Source organism: Papaver somniferum, chromosome 6 (assembly GCF_003573695.1).
Source record: "Papaver somniferum cultivar HN1 chromosome 6, ASM357369v1, whole genome shotgun sequence".
In the NCBI taxonomy this organism is placed as follows: Eukaryota; Viridiplantae; Streptophyta; class Magnoliopsida; order Ranunculales; family Papaveraceae; genus Papaver; species Papaver somniferum.
In genome coordinates, this window is record NC_039363.1 from 154,193,350 (window position 1) to 154,216,459 (window position 23,110).

At 34.9% G+C, this 23,110-nt stretch overlaps 1 protein-coding gene across 2 annotated transcripts; it reads left to right on the top strand.

Moving 5' to 3' along the window:
• The first annotated feature begins 15,030 nt into the window (after positions 1-15,030).
• On the top strand, positions 15,031-20,797 carry LOC113289849 (membrane-bound transcription factor site-2 protease homolog). 2 transcript variants are annotated; one of them, XM_026539268.1, is made up of 9 exons: positions 15,031-15,262; positions 15,650-15,782; positions 15,878-15,946; positions 16,069-16,181; positions 17,861-18,008; positions 18,715-18,795; positions 18,888-19,346; positions 19,641-19,964; positions 20,398-20,797. In XM_026539268.1, the coding sequence occupies exons 1-9, from the start codon at positions 15,147-15,149 to the stop codon at positions 20,560-20,562; spliced, it is 1,608 nt and encodes a 535-aa protein (XP_026395053.1). In that variant the 5' UTR covers positions 15,031-15,146; the 3' UTR covers positions 20,563-20,797. The 2 variants fall into 2 exon arrangements, with proteins under 2 accessions (XP_026395053.1, XP_026395051.1); XM_026539266.1 differs by having other exon boundaries at positions 15,038-15,262; positions 15,878-15,979.
• The last annotated feature ends 2,313 nt before the right edge of the window (positions 20,798-23,110 follow it).

Here is a 23,110-nt window from a genome sequence, read left to right on the forward strand (position 1 = left end):
TCATGATATTATTGATATCTTTAGTGTATGACCGGTTCTGTTCAACTTTTTCTTCTGACATGTTGACAAGTACCGAATAATACTCTTCAGTATCTTTTAAAAGAGTTTTTAAAACCTCTGAGACGTTAATTGAATCGTCCATTAGATTAAATTCTTATAGGTTGGATCGCACCAAACACAGATTGTTAGATATTTTCGTGTTTTCCTGCTCTGATACCAATTGAAAAGACGAGGATACCCAAATACACCACAATCTTTAAAATATCCACCTATAAGTCCTCTTACCAAAAGTGATTGTCTATGGACTAAGTCGAAATAATACGACAAATCGGTATTCATACTTTGTGTGACTGTATATGGATACGAGATCAAGACGATACAACAATCAAAGTATGATTACTTGATAATAGGTTCGGACTTAACCAAACTCTATAAGATCACTATCAAGTAATACAGAATTAACATTTGTGTAATTTACTTTAAATTATAATAACAACAATCATAATTGCGGAAAATAAAAGTAAATGACACATCAAGATTTTGTTAACGAGGAAACTTCAAATGCAGAAAAACCCCGGGACCTAGTCCAAAATTGAATACTCTCAGAATTAAGCCGCTATACAAAATATAAACCAACTTCGTATAGTTGAGACCAAGCAACTAAACCTAGTTCACTTAGTTTCTTTAGTATCCCTGGGCTTCCGGTATCCAATAAGTGCACGCACTGGAGCAATTCCTTTGGATCGTATTCCAAACAGTAAAGGAACAACAAATATGTTTGGAAACAAATCTATTGTTTCTTCAAGATAAAGATATCTCAAATCATATACAAAGGCTCTTCCTTTTAACCTAATAAAATCCTTTGCCTGGTTAGATCAATCCGATCTTCAACTACCGAAGTAATAAGATCCGGATTTGTAAAAATCAAAATAGATCTCAAGAGAACTATTAGGCGTTACCGATCTCATGCAACTAATCAATCGAATAAATCCGATTCTATTTGGATCCGAGCCGATCAAGGTATGTGCTACACAAAGATATGAGCAACCAATAAGAAATCTTATTCGTCTCCAAATCTTCTTTAATCTTCAATTAAACCTATACAATACCACTTGAATCTCTTGTGATCAATCACACACATAACACAGTCTGTGAACAATGAATTATCACAAGATGTCTTTAGATCTAAAAACGGTTATAAAGATATCGTCGAAACGTCGATCTAGTTTGAGTGAATCTTATATCAGAAGAGAAGATTCTCAATAATAAACAAACTAGATGCAATCAAATTTCAACAACCGTTAGTCAATCATATCAATCAAAAACTAATAAACTGCAATTATCTAGTTTCCCATACCAACGGCATTCGTCGAGCTTCTTGATCCCACAAAAATCTTTGAACGAGCGTTCGTAAGAGATTTCGCCTATTTAGGCTTCTTTCCTCTCCGAGTAGACGACTCCGCCAGAAACAACAAAAAGATGAAGTTTGCCTGGCTCTTAGAATAGTTTACAAGAGATACAAACTTAGGTATTTATCAATTCACAATCATGGGTTCAATCAGTTCTACCAATCACAAAGGTCGGTTCTACCTTAATATGGTTTACTTGTAATCGAACACACAAGTTACCAGGACTGGTTACATCAGTTACCATGATCGGTTACGTCAATTACAAGAACCGGTTACCATATACTCATGGTATAGCTTGTGATCGGTTACACAAGTCACTAGGACCGGTTACACCAATTACTAGGACATGCTACACCAATTACAAGGATCGTTACACAATTCTTTTGTGATCGGTCACACAAATTACAAATATTGATCATACCATCTCAGGTGATTACTTAAGATCGGTTTCACTAATTAATAAAAACTAGTCATACCAAATTATAAGTCAGGTATTGTGGTTAGTTATACCAAGATAAATAACAAGTTATGATCGGTTCTACTAACTCACACATATTGGTAATCGAAAGATATGCAATGAATAACAATATCAATAAGCCTGGCGATTTCCCTTTTCATAAAACAAGTTCATGAATGTACTTCCTTTAAACAAATGTAAACATTATTTCCTATGATGAAATCTTCACCTTTACCCATACACATAATCACAATAGCATTCATGAGATTATGTCAATGTCATACATACGAAGTTCAAAAGATAGGCGTTATACTTTGTATTCTAATTCCTTAACACTATGATCATGTGATCATGTCTCACTACTAGAGTATAATCATTCACAGCTTCGCAGTTATGTTTCAATATAGCACGACTTAAAAGATGCGTTAGGAATGAAATAATTCAAGTCAATATTACTAACCTCAAGAGGAAGGATGATGTCGTCGTTGTAACTCGTTACTTCTTCAAGTCTTCGAGTAATACTTGTATGTCTCATAATCTTAGAATTTCTAGTCTAACCTATACGAAGTTGTCTCTAGTACATAATCAAGCGACTCTTAGATGAGTTTTGGTTCACTAAAATATGACAACCAAACTTGACATACCAACGCTTGGTGGGTTCAACTGAGCTATGCTCTAACAAAGTTATTTCTTGTTAATGCTTAAAAAGAACTATTTTTCCTTCCTAATAGAGACTTCAAACAAAATTTATGTTGTTGAGCCTTGCCCCGACATGATTTTGTATGAGTTATGTATTTATTCAAATTCTGAAGGAGTCTATGCATTAGCAATAATATACCTTACTTCATTAAGTTTACCTTATATTGGGTCTTGCGTCCAGAAGTTGTATTGCATTTTTATTCTATGTTCCACGAACTTACATTGGTTCACATGAACGACAATCTTAACAGATTCCTTTTGAGGCTAGGGATTTGTTCAAATTGTTAACCGCAAGGTCGGAATATTAAAACACGAACATGGTCTCTCCACCTGTAAGCGTATCAAGGACCTCATTGACATGTTCTATGATAGTGTACTTGAAAGGTATGAGGAGATCGACGAAGTTTGATTTCTTTTGCTAGGTTTTGAATCTCTTCTTCACTTTATTTTTACTAGTTAACTTCTTGAGGAATTTTTATTCTTATTGTTCAAGAAGGAACACCAGCTTTTGGAGTTGTTTTTATGTGTTATATTAGCTATTCCAAATACTATCATCTTGCATAATTAATGTTCATTTACTTAATCCTCATGGATTATATATATGTATTGCTTATTTTGTGAGATTTTTTCTTTTCTATCATATTTCTGGTGATTAGAACATATATCTCATATTTTCTTATAGCTTGAGATCTTCACTCTTGTTAAAAAAGGAGTAAACTATTTTGAGAATTGCAGTATTGATCTCTCCAAGGTTACACTTCGTGAATATGCTTCTATAGGATTTTGTAAGATGTTCTCTAGGAACCTGCTTTCCTCCTTAATTGCATAACCGCCAAGGAATAAGTGGTGAAATTTAGTCTCTACGGATATGGAGGTTATAATTATTATGTTGAGTCATATCGCATTAATTGTTCTCTTTGTTCGTAATTTGCCTAGAGAATATTTATGATGATGATTATCTTTCTCACGAAAATTTTGTATCTTAGTGCCTCTAACATTAAGATCGTTATTTTCAACTTCTTTGTTCGTGACTGGCGAGAAGAGAGAAAAATATTGGGATACAAATATACTTTGTTCGTAACTGACGAGTAAATTTGTTAATGTCCAATAAAATCCTTCTCTTGTGATTAGAGTGAAAGTCGCTCATGTTGTTCTTTCGGGTCTGTACTTCCCAAGAAAATGGTGGCATGGTTGACGATGAACTTTGAGAAGGATATGCAAATGCGTCACTCGTCTCTGGTGGAGGTTGGGAAGGAAGTGAAAAGGCGAGGGTACCCAAATATACCTCAATCTAACACTTTTATTACCTATAATTCCTTTCTCCGAAAGTGAGTGTCTATGGACTGAGTCGAGAAAATACAACTAATCGGTTCACACTTCGTGTGATCGTCTATGGATACGAGATCGAGATAATACAACAACGAAGTATGTTTACTTAATTAAAAGTTCGGACTTAACGAAACACAATAAGATTACTTATCAAGTAAATAGGAATTAACTTTTGTGTATTTTACTTCTAATTATAATAAAAACAATTATAATTGCGGAAATAGAAAAGTAAAAAACACAACAAGATTTTGTTAACGAGGAAACCGCAAATGCATAAAAACCTCGGGACCTTGTCCAGAATTGAATACTCTCAGGATTAAGCCGCTATACAAAATCAAACCAACTTCGTATAGTTGAGACCAAGCAACTAAACCTATAGTTCACCTAGTTCCGTTTGTATACCCACGCCTCCAACTTATGAATAAGTCACGTACTTGGAACAATTCATTTGGTTCGTATTCCAAACAGTGAAGGAACAACAAATCTGTTTGGTAGCAACTTTTTTCAACCAAGTGATGTGAGTTCGACAAAGGCTCTTCTGTTTATCTCAATAAACTCCTTCGTCGGGTTCTTAGATCTATCTTATTATCAACTACCGAAGTAATTGTTAAGATTTTTTAATAAATACTTCTAATCACAAAGAATTGTATTGATGCCGATCTACACAACTAATCAATCTAATCTACCACAAGGATAAACCGATTATAGTTGGATCCTCTATACCGAAACAAGTATTGTGCACACCAAAGATTATGAACCCCAAATCAGAAATCTTCAATATCTTTTTTGTCTTCAAATCTTCTTAGATCTTCAATAAACACCTGCACGCAACAATCTGAATTTCTTGTGATCAATCACGCTCAGTACAGAGTCTGTTAACAATGGATTATCACAAGACGTCTTTAGATCTACAAACAGTCTAAAGATCCCTGTCGAAACTTCGATCTAGTTTGATTGAATCTTATATCATAAGAGAAGATTCTCAAGCATAAACAAACTAGGTGCAATCAAAGTTCAACCACCGTTAGTCAATCAAATCAATCGAAAACAAAAGATAAACCGCAATTATCTAGTTTCCCACCAACGGTACTAATAGAGCTTCTCAATCCCAAAGAAGACTTTAAACTGAGCGGTCGTAAGAGATTTTGCCTAATTAGGTTACTCTCCTCTCCGAATAGGCGGCTTCACCAGTAACAACACAACCGAGGAAGTTTGCTGTCACGAAGGATTAGTTTGCTCTAAATGCAAACTTTCATATTTATAGACAAGGAAGTTTGGACACCAAGGAATTTCCAAAACCGAAAATATTCTCAAGATACGCAATATATTCCAAATTTGGTTTCCATAATTCCTGGAAATGCTCTGTCCAAAATATTGACCGAAAATCTCTTTGGAAAATCTCCAACTAGTAAATGCACATTACTAATTCTTATTTTCCTAAAATAAAATTAAAAAACTTAAATAAAAGATTCTTAATTTATTTATGTTTCGATCATGGGATTTTCTTCCTTTAGCTATTAAGGAATAAATTTGAACAATTAAAGATAAGCGTTATTGCACATGTTCAAAGTATGTCGACATCCTTACTTTGTAAGTCCTCTTTCATACTTACAACCTTGAAACCGATTTTCCACACTTCCAAACAAGTTTGGAATTGATTCATTTGACTTTCAAGAACTATCTGATTGATCAAGAACACTCAATCACAAATCATGGGTTTCACGGTTCTACCTCCATGTGAGTAATGTGCATAGTCACACTAGATTTCCAAAAATTCGGTTGACTAGGTACTAGGATCGGTTCCCCATATATATGGTATCTAACTTGAATGTGTTGCACATGTCCATAGGATCGGTTCCCCTTTGCCTAAAAACGTGTTGCACATGTCCATAGGATCAGTTCCCCTTTCTGCTAAAAACTTGTTGCACCTCATACAAGGATCGATTCCCCTTTGTAATGTGTTGGACCTCTTACTAGGATCGGTTCCCCTTTACCCAGAGTCGGTCATACACAAAATCACAAACTCGATCATACCATCTCAGGTGATTATTTAAGATCGGTTTCACTAATAAAAGTCATACCGGTACAAAAGTCAGGCATTTGTGAATAGTTTTACCAAGAATATAAACAAGTCATGAGAGGTTATACTAATCACACATATTGGTTGTTCACAAGATATGTAATGAATAACAATACCAATAACGCCTGGAAATTTCCTTTTCGATTCACAAAACAAGTTCATGAATTTACTTCCTTAAAACACATGTAAAACATTGTTTCCTAGGATGAAATCCTCACCTCATACCCATACATAATCACAATAGCATTTAAACGATTATATCGATGTCTTATCTACAAAGTTTAGTGGTTAAGCAATAAACCTCGTATTGTATTCCTTAATATTATGTCTAACTACAGTGTTCATGCTTCACAGTTTTTTTCTTCAGTATGCACGACTTGAAAGATATGTTAGGGAATGAAACAGTTCAAGTCAAATATAACTAACCTCAAGTGGAAGGATGATGTTGTCGTTATAGCTTCTTACTTCTTCACTTCTTCAAGTCTTCTCAATACTTGTAATGTCTCATATCCTAATACTTTCAAGCTAACCTATACGAAGTTGACTCTAGTACATAATCTAGCGTCTCTTTAAATGAGCTTTGATTCACTAAAATATGACAACCAAACTTGACATACCAACGGTTGGTGGGTTCAGCCGAGCTATGATCTAACAATCTCCCCCTTTGTCAATTTTAGTGATAAAACTCTTACATCATATGGATAAACAAATTACAAGAATTCATTACACATACGCTTGATTCCCGAATTCAACAACACAATAACCTGTACACATTCAATCCTTAAATGCCGTTGTTGACATTATAATAACAAAAAATATTACTCCCCCTAAAGGTAAGATAGGTAGATTTTATCAATCCGCACGTCTTTGTTATTCCCTTGGTAATGATATGTTACTCCCCCTTAGTTTATGCTTTCACTCTTTTGTTAGATAAATGTTTAAGCACAATTATCCTTTCCCTTAGTGATACCAATCAATATAAATCAATACCTGTATCACTTGTTTACACTATATATTTCTCTTCCTTTTTGTCACAAAATGACAAAGAAACTAAAAAATAAAGGACAAACCGAAAAGGATCTTACAAATCTCAAAATAGAGTTGCATCATATATAGTTAAGCACGAGGGTTCCACACACCATTTTTTATAACCAATATCAAAACCGAAACTACAAAGTAATTATGTTTTGATATGTTATCAAGGAAATAATTGCCCAAAGAAATTTTCCCTAATATTTTAGCAAACCAAAAATCCACTAAGCACCTTAGTTCCTTTGCTAAAATAATTGTACAAATACAATCGCTTGTTCGATAGGACAAAAATAAAGATAACTCTATTTTTCTCATCGGGTTCTAATTATCCATATAACTTGGACCTTTAACTTTTAAACAACACAAGTACTAGGTTAGTTAACTAGCATTTCTTGTTAAGGCATTCAATTAGACTTGAATAATCGGAACCTCCACTTTGATAAGTCTAACTAAGATCAGAATTAACTTAGTTTCTCTTATCCGGAATCGAATTGGACTAAACAATTCATCCCATAAACCTTTTCTTTCGTTAAGCCATAAACAATTCATACAAACCAAATAAATCAATTTGCATAATTATTCATCTCAACCGGAAGCAATTGAAACAACATATACACTAAAGCACCGCAATTGTACCGAAATTTTGTAAGCCTAAACGATTGATACCACACAATAAAGAAAGATAACAATAGTTTTTCTTAACCGGAAACAATTGAATCACACACACATCCATACACACATAATGGAATAAAACATTAATTGTACCGAAATTTTGTTAAGCAAAAGCAATAAATATATGAAATAAAATCAGGCTTTTCTTAAACAGGAAAACAATTAACTAACAAGATTGTTACCTCAAATTTCGCATCCTCTTCTCCAATATGTTTCCATCTTCTTCCAGGGAGAATTAATATCGAAATATCATTATGTTATCATCCTTATGCAAAACAAAAGAATAACAACAATCAACCTTTACCAGAGAAAGGTTGAAAACCGATTTTTAACTATTGCAAGAAAAATTGAAAAACCCTCGAAAAACATATGCTTTTATGCTAAGCCAAAATCGATTCAACATATTGTGACTTTTTCACATATTGTTTCTATTAGAACCCCTCATGATCCTTTGATAAAGCCTACCAACATGGGCTAGAACTTAATCCTCAATCTTGTAGGAAATTGAATTACGAAACCAACATAAAAAGAATGAGGCCATTCCGAGTTCGGACGAAGAAGTTATAGGAAAAACAGTTTTACACTCCTTCGTATTGCACCTCTCACTAGGATCGGTACCAATGTGTTGCACCTCTCACTAGGATCGGTACCCATGTGTTTCTAGTTAAGGATCACAATAATAAACTATTTTTTGACATAACTTTTGCATACGATGTCCGAATTTAATGATTTTTGGCTCGTTTTAACCGTAAAAACAAGAACTACACATATATGATCAGTAGATATCAACATCATAAACTCAAAATTACCGTTTCTATCAAAACCTCAAACATAGATAGAGAAATTATGAGCATAGAAGAAAAGAAATCTCCCTAAAGATGTTAATTAGTCGTATAATAACCGAGAGATCATGTGCTCAGTTTCATGTGATTCCTAACCTTTCAAAAGATTTAGCACCAAAGTGAGCATGCACATTCTAACACAACTAGGTTGTGTTACGTTGATCCTTGTATTATTCGTCATGAGTGACTAAGGCAGAATCATCATTCTTGACCTCTTTCTTGGTTTGTTTTCTCTTGTTCCATCTCTTTTTTTTCTTCTTTGACTTGTGATGAAGAGTGTCATTATCACAACCTTCACTGGTACAAGAGATATCAGACATGATGTCTTTCTTTAGTCTTTCAAGAAGAATCTTATAATAATTGTCACCAACAATTAACAACTGAGAGTCATTCTTGTGACTAACTTTTGGTCCCTTCTAGGCTATGGAGGACTTCGGGACCCATTTATAGTTGGGTTTCGCAGGAGAAGCTTTCTCCTTCATACCATTAGGATCATTTTCCTTTTGAATATTTTGTGAAACACCCTTTTCCAATTTGGAACATCAGATCTTGTCTTTGCATTTAAAAAGTCATCTCTCTATCTATAATTGGGTATTTTACGGAATGACCTTGTCGAGTGATATGCTAAATTTGAACTATCATTATAATAATATTTTTGCCTAAACTTAGGACAATAACGATCTGAGTTCTTATGAGGAGCAAACTTAGCCAATTCGTTTGATATAAAAGAAAGTGCATCTTGCATCTTACGAACTTTGCATCCCCATTGCAAGTGTCCTTTATTACCACAATATTAACAATGCTCAGTATAAATATACGAAGTATGAGTTTTAATGTTACCTTTTTGTGGATCCTCTTGCATTGGAGCTCCACGAGTTTTCTTCTTCTTATCATTGTTCAACGTTGTTGCTTTCTTGACATTAGCAGAAGTGCTCTCTTTGATTGTTGCTGGTTGAACACAATTCTCAGGCTTGACTGGCTTTACTTCTTTACAAGAAATAATATCGTTATTGACAACAGTGGAAGCCTCTGGTTGAGAAGAATTAGTAGCTTTAACAAATTTTACCTCTTTGTTAATATTTGAAGCATCTATTCCCTTATAGACCAATCCTCGTGTATCACGATGATTTCTACTTGATTCTAACATTGAGGTTAAATTGGTTGACCTAACATTGAACTTTTTAAGTTCCAAAATTTCTTCTTCCAATGTATTGATTTTATCAAGAGCACCAACTAGATCAGCGTGAAGATGTTTTTCTCGTGAGAGATATACACCTTCTTTCTCTTCAAAACTCTTTGGTTGAGATTTATCCCTTGCTTCAGATTCAGCAAGTTTCTTTTTCAATAAAAAGAGATTTCTTCGAAGATTTTCACATTCTAATTTCTTAGAATTTAGCTCGTCTGTACGATCTTTAAGAAGATAATCACTGGTTTGGTAACCAATATGATATCCTTGAAAAACCTTCTTCAATTTCTTGTTCTCACGACAAAGAGGAGTCATAAGACCAACGAAATCAGAAGAACTCAGTTTTTTATTTTTCAAAGGATTCAGTAGTTTAGAGTATTCTGAGATATCCTCTTATACTTCTCGTTTAAAATCTGAGTCATCATCATCGTAAATTTCATCCATCCTTTCTTCTAAACAAATTTTCCAGTTGTCATCAGTTTCTATATCATTAACAAGATTAACTTGATTCTACGAGATGATTTCTTCAGATATTGGATCATAGATGCCATCATCAAGTGTTAATTCAAAACTCTTGATGTCTTGCTTTACGTTAACTGAATCATTCATTAGATTCAATTCTTATAGGTTGGATCGCACCAAACACAGATTGTTAGATATTTTCGTGTTTACCTGCTTCTGATACCAATTGAAAAGGGGGGGTACGAGATCGAGACAATACAACTAATCTGTTCACACTTCGTGTGATCGTCTATGGATACGAGATAGAGACAATACAACAACGAAGTATGTTTACTTGATAAAAGGTTCGGACTTAACCAAACACAATAGGATTACTTATCAAGTAAATAGGAATTAACGTTTGTATATTTTACTTCTAATTATAATAAAAACAATTATAATTGCGGAAATAGAAAAGTAAAAGACACAGCAAGATTTTGTTAACGAGGAAACCGCAAATGCATAAAAACACCGGGACCTTGTCCAGAATTGAGTACTCTCAGGATTAAGCCGCTATACAAAATCAAACCAACTTCGTATAGTTGATACCAAATAATTAAACCTATAGTTCACCTAGTTCCGTCTGTATTCCCACGCCTCCAACTTATGAATAAGTCACGTACTTGGAACAATTCCTTTGGTTCGTATTCCAAACAGTAAAGGAACGACAAATCTGTTTGGTAGAAACTTTTTCAACCAAGTGATGTGAGTTCGACAAAGGCTCTTCTGTTTATCTCAATAAACTCCTTCTTAAGGTTCTTAGATCTATCTTATTATTATCAACTACCGAAGTAATTGTTATGATTTTGCAATCAATACTTTTAATCACAAAGAATTGCATTGATGTCGATCTAAAAAACTAATCAATCTAATCTACCACAAGGATAAACCGATTATAGTTGGATCCTCTATACCGAAACAAGTATTGTGCACACCAAATATTATGAACCCCAAATCAGAAATCTTCAATATCTTCTTTGTCTTCAAATCTTCTTAGATCTTCAATAAACACCTGCACACAAAAACTTAAATCTCTTGTGATCAATCATGCACAAAACGGAGTCTGTCAACAATGGATTATCACAAGACGTCTTTAGATCTACAAATAGTCTAAAGATCCCTGTCGAAACTTCGATCTAGTTTGAGTGAATCGTATATCAGAAGAGAATATTCTCAAGCAAAAACATAGGTGCAATCAAAGTTCAACCACCGTTAGTCAATCAAATCAATCGAAAACAAAAGATAAACCGCAATTATCTAGTTTCCCACCAACGGTACTAATAGATCTTCTCAATCCCAAAGAAGACTTTAAACTGAGCGGTCGTAAGAGATTTTTCCTAATTAGGTTACTCTCCTCTCCGTATAGGCGGCTTCACCAGTAAAAACACAACCGAGGAAGTTTGCTGTCACGAAGGATTAGTTTGCTCGAAATGCAAACTTTCGTATTTATAGACAAGAAAGTTTGGACACCAAGGAATTTCCAAAACCGAAAATATTCTCAAGATATGAAATATATTCCAAATTCGGTTTCCATAATTCCTGGAAATGCTCTGTCCAAAATATTGACCGAAAATCTCTTTGGAAAATCTCCAACTAGTAAATGCACATTACTAATTATCATTTTCCTAAAATAAAATTAAAAACCTTAAATAAAAGATTCTTAATTTATTTATGTTTCGATCCTGGGATTTTTTTCCTTTAGCTATTAAGGAATAACTTTGAACAATTAAAGATAAGCGTTACTGCACATGTTCAAAGTATGTCGACATCCTTACTTTGTAAGTCCTCTTTCATGCTTACAACCTTGAAACCGATTTTCCACACTTACAAACAAGTTTGGAATTGGTTCATTTGACTTTCAAGAACTATCAGATTGATCAAGAACACTCAATCACAAATCATGGGTTTCACCGTTCTATCAAAACAAGTTTCGGTTTTACCTCCATGTGAGTACTGTGCATAGTCACACTAGCTTTCCAAAAATTCGGTTGACTAGGTACTAGGATCGGCTCCCCACATATATATGGTATCTAACTTGAATGTGTTGCACATGTTCATAGGATCGGTTCACCTTTGCCTAAAAACGTGTTGCACATGTCCATAGGATCGGTTCCCCTGTGCCTAAAAACGTGTTGCACATGTCCATAGGATCGGTTCCCCTTTCTGCTAAAAACTTGCTGAACCTCATACAAGGATCGATTCCCCTTTGTGATGTGTTGCACCTCTTACTAGTATCGGTTCCCCTTTACCCAGAGTCGGTCATACACAAAATCACAAACTCGATCATACCATCTCAGGTGATTACTTAAGATCAATTTCACTAATAAAAGGCATACCAATACAAAATTCAGGCCTTTATGAATAGTTTTACCAAGAACATAAACAAGTCATGAGCGGTTATACTAATCATGCATATTGGTTGTTCACAAGATATGCAATGAATAACAATACCAATAATGCCTGACGATTTCCTTTTCAATTCACAAAACAAGTTCATGAATTTAAAACACATGTAAAACATTGTTTCCTAGGATGAAACACTAATCACAATAGCATTTAAATGATTATGTCGATGTCTTATCTACAAAGTTTAATGGTTAAGCAACAAACCTCGTATTGTATTCCTTAATACTATGTCTAATTACAGTGTTCATGCTTCGCAGTTTTGTTTTCAATATGCACGACTTGAAATATACGTTAGGTAATGAAATAGTTCAAGTCAAATATCACTAACCTCAAGTGGAAGGATGATGTTGTCGTTGTAGCTTCTTACTTCTTCACTTCTTCAAGTCTTCGAAATACTTGTAATGTCTCATATCCTAATACTTTCAAGCTAACCTATACGAAGTTGACTCTAGTACACAATCAAGCGACTCTTTAAATGAGTTTTGATTCACTAAAATATGACAACCAAACTTGACATACCAACGCTTGGTGGCTTCAACCGAGCTATGGTCTAACATGAAGAAATTCATCGGCAAGTGGCATCCTACCTAATGCTGGGAAATCCATCCGACCCAAACTTTACGGTTGCCTAACAATATTGGGTTTGAAAATAGTGTTAAACCAAGATAGGAATTCATTTCTGTCCATTGGCTCCTGGATCAATTGATCAGCTTCTTGCCAATGATGACCTTCCCTTATCAGTTTGAAGTAATCGTCTCCAGAAACCTCTGAACTTGGATAAGGGTTGACGGCTATCACCGGTCTTCTTTGCAACAATAGAAGTTGTCTTTCACCATAATACCAAACACCCTTTTCATAAATAGGGTTGTATAACATCATCCTTGTAAGGCTTAGTTGTAGCATTCTCTAAGCTTGTTCTTCTTCGAACTCAGGTATTGCTTCATACAACTGGAAGATAAGGTTATTGCTTGTTCTACACAACTGCTGAATCTTATGAACAATAACAGTATGTTGACCATCTTCAATTTGTATAGGTTGCCAATTGTCGGAATCGTACTTTCGTATGATCGGAAAAACATTGGTATAATTCTTAAGAGAAGGTTTTGAAACACGGAACCATGTATACCACCAATATTGAAAATAATAACATTATTGGTTACTAAATTTTCCATGTGAAGATAACAAACAAATATTGTGAAAAATATTGGTTCTTACCTCCAGAACTCCCTAATAAGCATCAAAACTATCTTTGACACACGTCGAGCAATCACCGAGGGCCATGTAAATCTCTGATAAAATTGGAGACCCCCAATCATATGTTGGTGTTTGCTCTAAATCTTTTAAGGATTCGAGAAAACCCATTAACATCGTTGAGCTAGCATTTGGAAATAGACATTAGCCTAGTGTCCACAATACAAATAGACGTTCGAGCTCCTCATAATGGTCGGGGAACAAATATTGATTACCAGCTACCCTGTTTTCATCCATTTTCCTAGCATAACTCTGAAAAAAAACTTTTCAACCCAGCCACCTTCAACCCATGAGATTTTATTTGTCTATATGTATTATTTCCTTCTAAGTCATTTGAGTATAAAGGAAGTCTTTTTTTCCATCTATCTTCTGATAACCAATTTAGTCTGTCAAATGGAAGTAAGTTTCCAGCAAATGGAATTCCTGTTAACATGTACAAATCTATCGGTGTAACTCCAATTAACAACAATTATTCATAATTAAATTATTCTTGGTTGATTTTTATAAAATAAGTACATAATTTAAAAATTAAATTACTAGAAAAAACTAACTTACCGCATTCAAAGTCCTTGAAAAAGAAAGTGTTTGTAGTATTCCACCATCGTTCAAATATAACTTGAACTCCTTGAGTCTCGTGGTTTCTAGGTTGCATATGATTTAGATGACGCCAAGGAAATCTTCTATCTCTCTCTTGAATAACAGGGGGAAGTAATTGAAAAATCGTATGTAACTTAGTCCATCCACCTCTTAGATTTACCGAATTAACTCGCTCCTCATGGTCAGATATGTGATTAGAATATACCTTCACCGGCTACTTGTCTAACATTATTAAACTCATAATTTGTATCCACAACAAAACTTATTCCACTGGCTGGGATACTAGTACATCCTTTAGCTTTTCTGTTTTTTTCTCTCTCCATATTTATTTAAAAAGTGATTGTGAAGGGAATAAGAGTTGAAAAGGGAAACAAAAGAGTTGAAGGGAATTTAAGGTTATCTAAACAAGGTGTAGTATTTATAGGCATTAGAATATTGTACGCTGAGTGACGATATTGATCATAACGCCAGCAACCGAGTCAATAACGCTCGCTAAAAAGTCAACCATAGTGGCGTAATTGGTTTGCCATTCCGCGTGGTATGACAAACAACATTTTTTTGCATACCCATAGGAATAGGGGTAAGCGACTGTAATTGATAACCCTATTTTCTCCGATAATAGGGTTCAATGGTAATTCCCAGCTGCACTTGAGTTTTAGACTCTGATGGAATGAGTAGCTGAGAGATGATAGGCGGTGGCGGACGGCGAGTGAGAAGGTTCGGTAGGTGTAACACTCCCCTACCTCTACTGTCATCAGTGAATCAGTACCATCATTCTCTGTCGCACACAATTACTTGTTGGTAATCTCTCTAAAAATAACCCTCTGTTGGTTTAGTTTTTGATCTTTGTTAGTTATCATTTCGCTTTTCAATATTGACCCGAAGTAACTAGATTTCTTTTTGTTGGTAGTACAAGAAAACTAAAGTAGAAACCCTAAATTCAGATTGTAGTATAACATGACCCGAATTTAACTAGACTTTAGCACCGTGCTACTCTTTTAAGGAGTAGCCTGCTAATGTTTATCTATCAAGTTACATAGCGTGTAATTCCATGAGTATAAAGATTCGTATTTGATGCATTTATTTAAGTCTAGTTAAATTCTTTCATTGTGAAATTAATTCTCGTTTTTATATATGTGTGCATCAGTTTACCTAAGTTCATTGATTGTTTGATTGTTGTATTTGTAGGTACTGTGATTACAAGATCTCTGCTTTTAATGACTTCCTCTTTTCATTTGGTCGTAAATATTCAAGATTCTTGAGAATTTGGTTCTCCATGGGGATTACTTTTAGCGTTGCTGCATTGCTTGGTGCTACTCTGGTTAGACTAAGAAGCAATTTTAATTTGATTGCTTTTTCTTCAAATTAGAAAAAATTTGAGTTGGACTCTCATGTTCTCTTTGTTCTCTCATGAAGGTTCTGCTTTGGAATTCAACCTCTATAGTACGCCTATACAATGGCAATGTTGACATTTCAAATGATCTAGTATTCGGCTTCTTCTCTTTGCCGCCGCTTTCTGTATTTGGCTTACCCTGCTGTCAAACTTTTTATTTACTAAATTCAGCTATATGGTCTTTCTAATGATAAGCTGAATTTCTACTTAACAGGTGCTAAAAGTTCCTAGTTTGGGCGTGTCACTTATTGATGGAGGATTCATTATCTTCTCTACCTTAATATCCGTAGCTGTTCATGAATTCGGGCATGCTATTTCTGCCGCTAGGTTCGTATTCGTAGTCACCTTCTTATTTATGAGTAACCTCCAATGTTCTTACCATCTTGGATCAGTACAGTAATCAGGAAACTACTGATGTGTGCATTGTCTCACAGATAGCTTAAGTTAAGCAACTTAAATATGGAAACTTTGATGTATTATGCTTAATCTGTGATGCTCACCGCCTCACCCATATCACTTGACTGAACAACATTAGTAAATAGGTCATTTAATGTATGCATCAGCTTCTGTTTCCATTTCAATGAAAGCTTGGATTATGAACAGCCAAACATGGAATAAAAAATCAAAAGGAAAACCTTAAGATTCTGGATCTTGTTCGGAGAAAATCTGGATGAGTCAGATCTGTTAACAAAGCTATTTTAAAGTATATCACTTTAGATGTGGCTTTTCGACTTGCGAGTTAAATAGTTGAACGTAGAAGTTCTTCTACTATGAGTAGAATTAGAAATAATCTTGAGAACTTTGTATGGTGAACAGTATCCTTAGATTTGGAAGTGGTAAAATCGAAAGATATAACTATGTAACACGATACTTGACAAAAAAGTTGCTTTCCCTGAAGTCAGAAGCAACATTTTCAAACGATGTTGCTTTGTTAGCTTTTGGAAGTCGCCGTTCAGATGTGCTAGTGATCAGCCTAGACCTCCAGTAAACAGTAGAAGAAAAAGAGAACTGTCAGAACTAAATGATTGCTCAAAGAAGCGTAAAGTTTTTTTAATTGACGAAAGACGTGAACAATTATACCTTTCAAGGTTACTTTACTTCATGCGATGCAATCTCCCTTCATCCTTCTAGTAGAAATCTGTCCTTTCTATGTGTAACAACTAGCACAGAATTTGTAGACTAGAACTCTTTTTATACTAGTAAGGAATATAAACTCGAACGGCATGCTAATACCTTTGGAATCATTATTAGGTTTTATGGTGAATTTTGATGGACACACCCTTCAATTATTAATGTTAACAAGTGCAATCTCTACACTCTGGTTCTCCTGGTCACAAGGAAAATTCACATGGCTAAAGCCTAAACATGAATGTATGAATGCGCTCAGTATTAGATACTTACATCAAATAACAGTACTCTATAAGATAATCTTTCAATATCAGGGTATGCAATGCCGCCATATTTGGAAATTTGGGGCAATCACAAATGAGTCCTAGCAATTGGAGTTAGACAACAACAGTGGTGTCGTCAAATATCTAATGTTTTCTGGTTTGGTCATTGAGATAATGATGAAGTTTTGACCTGACATGGCGACCAGCTCAGATTTGAAGAACTGTTCTAATCTGGATTATTTGTTGACCTGTGTAGTTTTGACTAGCTTTTACCTTCTTTATGGTTAGTTCATTGGTGCTCGGAGATTTTATTTCCTGATATCATGGTAGATGTGATGTCATCGTGCCTATCCTATGCTAACATCACTCTTGATTGGTTGTTGCTATCCTAATGGTGGATTACACTGAGCATGACATAAAGGAGTATTATCCCGACAATTCTAGGTACCTTGCCAAGATGGGAGACTCACTCGTTTGGTCTTGCCCCTAGTGGGGAGACCCAAGTATGAAATTGGCTTGTCATGTCAGTAGTACATCCCAAGATTTTATTCCTGGAAATCCGGAAAGCTAGTTTCTCATTGTTGGTATTGTAGGCACAACTTCAATGGAGAACAGTGAGGGCGTTCATATCGAATATATTGCCATATTTCTTGCAACGCTCTTTCCTGGGGCTCTGGTCGCTTTCAACTATGAAATGCTACAAAGCTTACCTCAATTAGCTGTTCTTCGCATCTATTGTGCTGGAATTTGGCATAATGCAGTGGTGAGTTTTTTTATTTTATTTTTTAGTAACTTCTTTTATAAGAAGAGGCATGCTAGCTACAACCGCAGGTAGCTAGGCAAAGAAAGAAAATATCCCCCCACCCCGATGTAAGTGGGGTTCAAACCCCAGACCTCTTGGTACAATCACCGAGTGTCTGACCAACTCAACTGTTGGACACTTACTATAACATGCATTTACATCAGTTTCATACACTGCAAAACATGTTTGGCAACCATGACTTATATAACATGCATGTACTGGCAGAAATATGTAGCATAATCAGGATTAAAGTGTCGGACCTTGTTCAGTCTAGTGTTTTGTCTAACTAAAATATCTGTTAGGTAACTAGTTGTGGGTTCTAAGAGCAGTTGAAGGAAACTGCTTTGAATAACTTTTGGCAGCTGTTACTGTTTTACTAAGAATCACAAAATTCTGAAATATGACTATTCACAAACAAAACTAACCGTGCCTTAATGATCTCATAGCATTCGTCAATTACCCATTGTTCATGATGGTTGCATATTCCTATTGTAAATTGCTATGAGATCCCTGTGGACCTTGCTTGAAGCAAACATCAAATAAGAGGGTGTTTCCTTTCGCATTTCAAAAAACGAATTGAATCATGTTTTATGTTCTGAAAGCTTTGATTTATATGTGTACATATATACGTACACAGAAGCTGGCTAACTTGTAACCTCATATCTAGTTTTGTGCAGTTTGTGCACTGGCTTTGCTTCTTCTGCCTTCAGTATTATATCCCTTTTACATTCATGGGGAGAACCCTATGGTACTATTTCTCTTGAATCTCAATGAACTTGTATTTCTCTCCTGCCTTACTTTGAAAGCGTTTATAAGCAGTATATATTAACGTTGGATCAGGTTTTGGATGTGACATCAATGTCACCATTATCTGGTTATCTGTCTCCTGGTGATGTTGTTATATCAGTTGATGGGATAAAAGTTCACAGCCCCCAAGATTGGATGGATCTTATAGTTCTGATGAATGACTTGGGACTTCAAGGATCTCATCTCTATAAAGATTCTGCAAATGTCCAGAAAGCTGATAGAAGAAAAGGTTATTGTATCTCTAGTTCTTGGTTACGAGATAACGGGAACGCTCAAGTGGTGGATCATCAGTCTACATGTGCTGATGATCTCACATTACTCTCAACTATTCCTTGCTTTAATATGAGCGTGTTAGAGGGTAGAAGCAGCGAGGATGGTCAAGGAAAAGAGAACAATGCCTGCTTGAGGGCTAAGGATATCGTTGATCTTAAAAAATGTGGCAATGGATGGTCTGCAACTGAAAAGAACACAAGCAGATGCGAATGTTCGCAGGTGGGACTTTAGCACTTTCTTATTGTTTAACTACTATCACTGTCCTAAACTAGATGGCTAATCGTCCACATGTTAAACTAGCACGTTATTTGATTGCCGCTTACAGAATTAAAAATTGTACTACTAGGCTCGAACCTCTCACCAAAGAGGAACTATGGAAGCGTCTGTCTCCCATGTTGGACTACAACTTAATGATTTGGATTATGGGACTGCTTAAAACGCTCTTGTATGTTGTGCAATTGCACCTGATTATGTTGAGCTTTACTAAATGATTCATCTTCACGTCTTCTATAGGACGAGACGTGCGTGGGACCAGTCCTGTCGCCAGGCCTGACCTGGATTCAAATTGCTTACTCACGTCCTTATTCGGCTGAGTGCTTGTCTGTATGGAGAAACTTATCAGCAGATTTTGTGAGTCTTGATAGTGGAGAAACAAATTGTGGTGGGACCTTTGTTTTCATTGGAGATGCACTTCCAATGGCTAATTCAATTAAGTTAACTGCATATCGGCCTCGCTCAACATTCAGTTTGGGTCTATCCCTTCCAAATAGGCTGGAGAGGATGATAACGTGCACATTCCATGTATCTTTTGCACTGGCCCTACTCAACAGTCTTCCGGTATGTTATTCTTCGTGACCTTAAATGTCAAATTTGCAATATCTGTTGTGTGTTGTAATTTTTTTAGGCCGGCACGATTTTCTAGTGCACCATGCATGTATCCTAGCCAGCACGTGTTTGTAAGAATGAATTCACCCTTATTTAGGTCCTATTAGCATGTGTTGCTGAATAGTAATATAATAATTTAAGCTAGAGACAGACACCAATAGGATTTTTATTGGGTCTTTGTCTTTTATCTCGGATATTAATCAGTATGCACCAAAATAAAGTAAAATAACATAAAATATCAAATTGGAGCTTGGATTTGTTTCAACTTGTTCACTAAGAACAAACAACTGGTCATGTATGGCATTCTGTCTACTGCATGCTTCTTGAATAGTAGTAACTACAACATGTTTACTAACAACTATGGCACACAAATAAATTATTTCAGGTTTACTATCTGGACGGTGAGTCTATTTTGGAGGTGATATTTGGGTACTTCACTATGCTCAACCCTAGGAGAAGACAGGTTCTGAAAATATGCCTATTGGGAGGGACGCTTTTATTAGTCCTTGCCATGACGAAGATCTTTCTTGTCCAGATTTTTGTAGCTTGATAGTTCTCGTGTTTCTGTTATCCTCCTAATTACAAGTGAGTTTTTTTTTTTGTTTGAAGCATAACAAGTGAGGTTTTGATACCATCACAATTGGTTAAATGGTGCTTGGCTACTTTAAAAATAAATGCAATTCTGGATGAAATAGAGCTCGCCAAATTGTGACAAAATCATTATGAGGTTGGTAAAATTGGTTGCTCACTCTTCATTGGTTTAGCTTTGATTGATGTGTTGCCTAACATGGGTTGCAAAGGAATTTAGTTTTTTATTTCAATGGGTGCACATTGTCCCAGTTTTGGCTTCCCTTCTTGTTCGGAGATTTTTTTTTTCTTTTTCTTTGTGACGGATTGACGGGTTACAAGAAAGAAGTAAAAACTACTTGACATTCGATGATGATATTGTAGTCCAAAAACGCGTCAAAAAGTACGGATTAGTCTCGAGTTAATTAGGTCCATTTTTGTCCAAAAATTATTTAAAATATGGAAAATACACGTGGAAATTTACATTTAATCCCATATTTAGTGGGCTTTATACTGTTTAGTCTTGCTACCTCAAGCCTAGTACTAGGAAGTCCAAATTTACCAAATTCGGAATGAATCGGTCCATTTAGTCTAAAATCATCTTTTATCATGAAAAAATACTTATCAACTACTTCTTCAATGGACATCGACCTTTATCAGTTTTCATTTTCATTTAATGGAAACACCTTTCAGAGCGAAGAAAAAATTAGAAAATCTACTTTCCTCTTCTTAGTGAAAATTCAATCACTAAACGTAAATATGATGATCAAAGAAACGTTCGATTCAGCTTAATAAACCTAAACCATCTGTCACCGGTTCATATTTTTGAAGATTAACTCAAAATTTAGATGAAAAGTTGAGGGGATTCAATTACAACAAATTAACTTGAGATTTCATCGTCGAAAGCGATTTGAAAGATAAGTTGCATCTGTTCTTATCATTTAATTTGATATCAATTGTTAAATTATTGATTTTAGGAATTTTTTACCGTTTTAAAAACCTAATTATTTTATGATTACATAAGAGTTTAGATTTATAATTAGGTCATGTTAATCTACCTATCTCTAGAACTTTCTTTGTTCATGAACCTGCTTCCCAAAAATGGAGACCATCTGAACGTGTTTTCTGTCTTGGATATGGGCATGTATCACAAATTATACCTAATCCCTAATTGCTTTCATTTCGAGATTCATTTATCATCCAATTCGTCTATTTTTTGTTGTCTGCATTTGACGATTATTGCTGACTAATCATAGTTTTATTGATGTTTTACTTGTGTATTATTCACGTTGAAGGTGTATGTCTGTTGCTTCCTTTTACAACTCAGTGAGTTCATATTGAATCTTTTCTTCTACACATAAGTCACATTTTGTTATTCATTTTTTGAGTAGTACTGTAATTATGTTATACATTGAAATGATATTTGAAGAATCTGGTAGGAGACTGGAATACTAATATAGAATCCAACAACACATGATAAGTAGAATTAGGTGCATGAAAGGGTGGTCCCTAATTACTAATTTTAATTCATATCAGTGATATTTTTTAGTACCTTGAATTTGTTCTAGGAGCTGCGTCATTAAACCTTAGTAATTGGCATACCTTGAGGCTGGACAAGGAAAACCAAATCCTATAACAAAAGTGATTCGGTTAAGGCACTGGTAGAATATGCACAGTGATTAGCAAGCCTAAAAGAATGTACTGAAGATTTAAGATAATGTAGATTATCATTTGGTTATTGTAATTTAATGGACTAGTATTCTATTATCGGGCTTTATTTAATGTTATAAATGTTGTTTTCGTTGAGTATATATAGTCTAACTATATATATATATTCATATTGTTTTCCGAGAATCTGTTAGTTATCTAAACATTATATTAATTACATAACAAACTCGCAAATCATGTGTTCTTTTTCTATCATTCTTCCTTTGCTTAATCATATTATGGCGTAGCATGTTAAGCCTTTTGTCATTTCTGTTGCAGAGGTACCCATTGTTGTTTCATACGGAACTTGGATAGATGATATCAATTCTATAGGATTAAGATCGCTTGCCAATGTTGTAGATGATAATGGGAAGATCCAACAAGTTCTTCTACACTCCCAAGGTTGATATTCTTGAGGATTAGACGACATTAAAAGTCGCAAATCAGGTTAGAAATATTTGTCACTTTTAATCTATTTTGAGATTCATTAACTGGATCTGTAAGTTATGTAAGTTTTATAACCCAAATTGTGCCAAAATAGAGCTAAGGTTGTCTATTTATGTTGCTTATTAGGAAAGTGATATTAATCTTATATCTTTAGGTTATACTTAATTCTAAACACCAGTTATGGGTGCACAAAAAGTTCACTAATTTTTTTGTGCTTGTTATATGAGGTGTATATGCTTGTGCGCCAGTTATATGCAGTGCATTTTTAGATGTTAATTTGGGACATTGTGGGTTTTTTTTTTTAATTAAAGGAAGGGAGATATTAGAATTTCATGAGTAGAAAGGGATTTATAGCACCTGGAATGAAATTTTGGCTT

Excerpts from the sequence above, each read along its gene's own strand:
- LOC113289849 (XM_026539266.1), top strand. The coding sequence starts at position 15,147 with ATGATAGGCGGTGGCGGACGGCGAGTGAGAAGGTTCGGTAGGTGTAAC. Across the intron at positions 15,783-15,877 it reads CATTGCTTGGTGCTACTCTG|GTTCTGCTTTGGAATTCAAC; the intron begins GTTAGACTAAGA and ends TCTCTCATGAAG. Across the intron at positions 16,182-17,860 it reads CATGCTATTTCTGCCGCTAG|TGAGGGCGTTCATATCGAAT; the intron begins GTTCGTATTCGT and ends AATGGAGAACAG.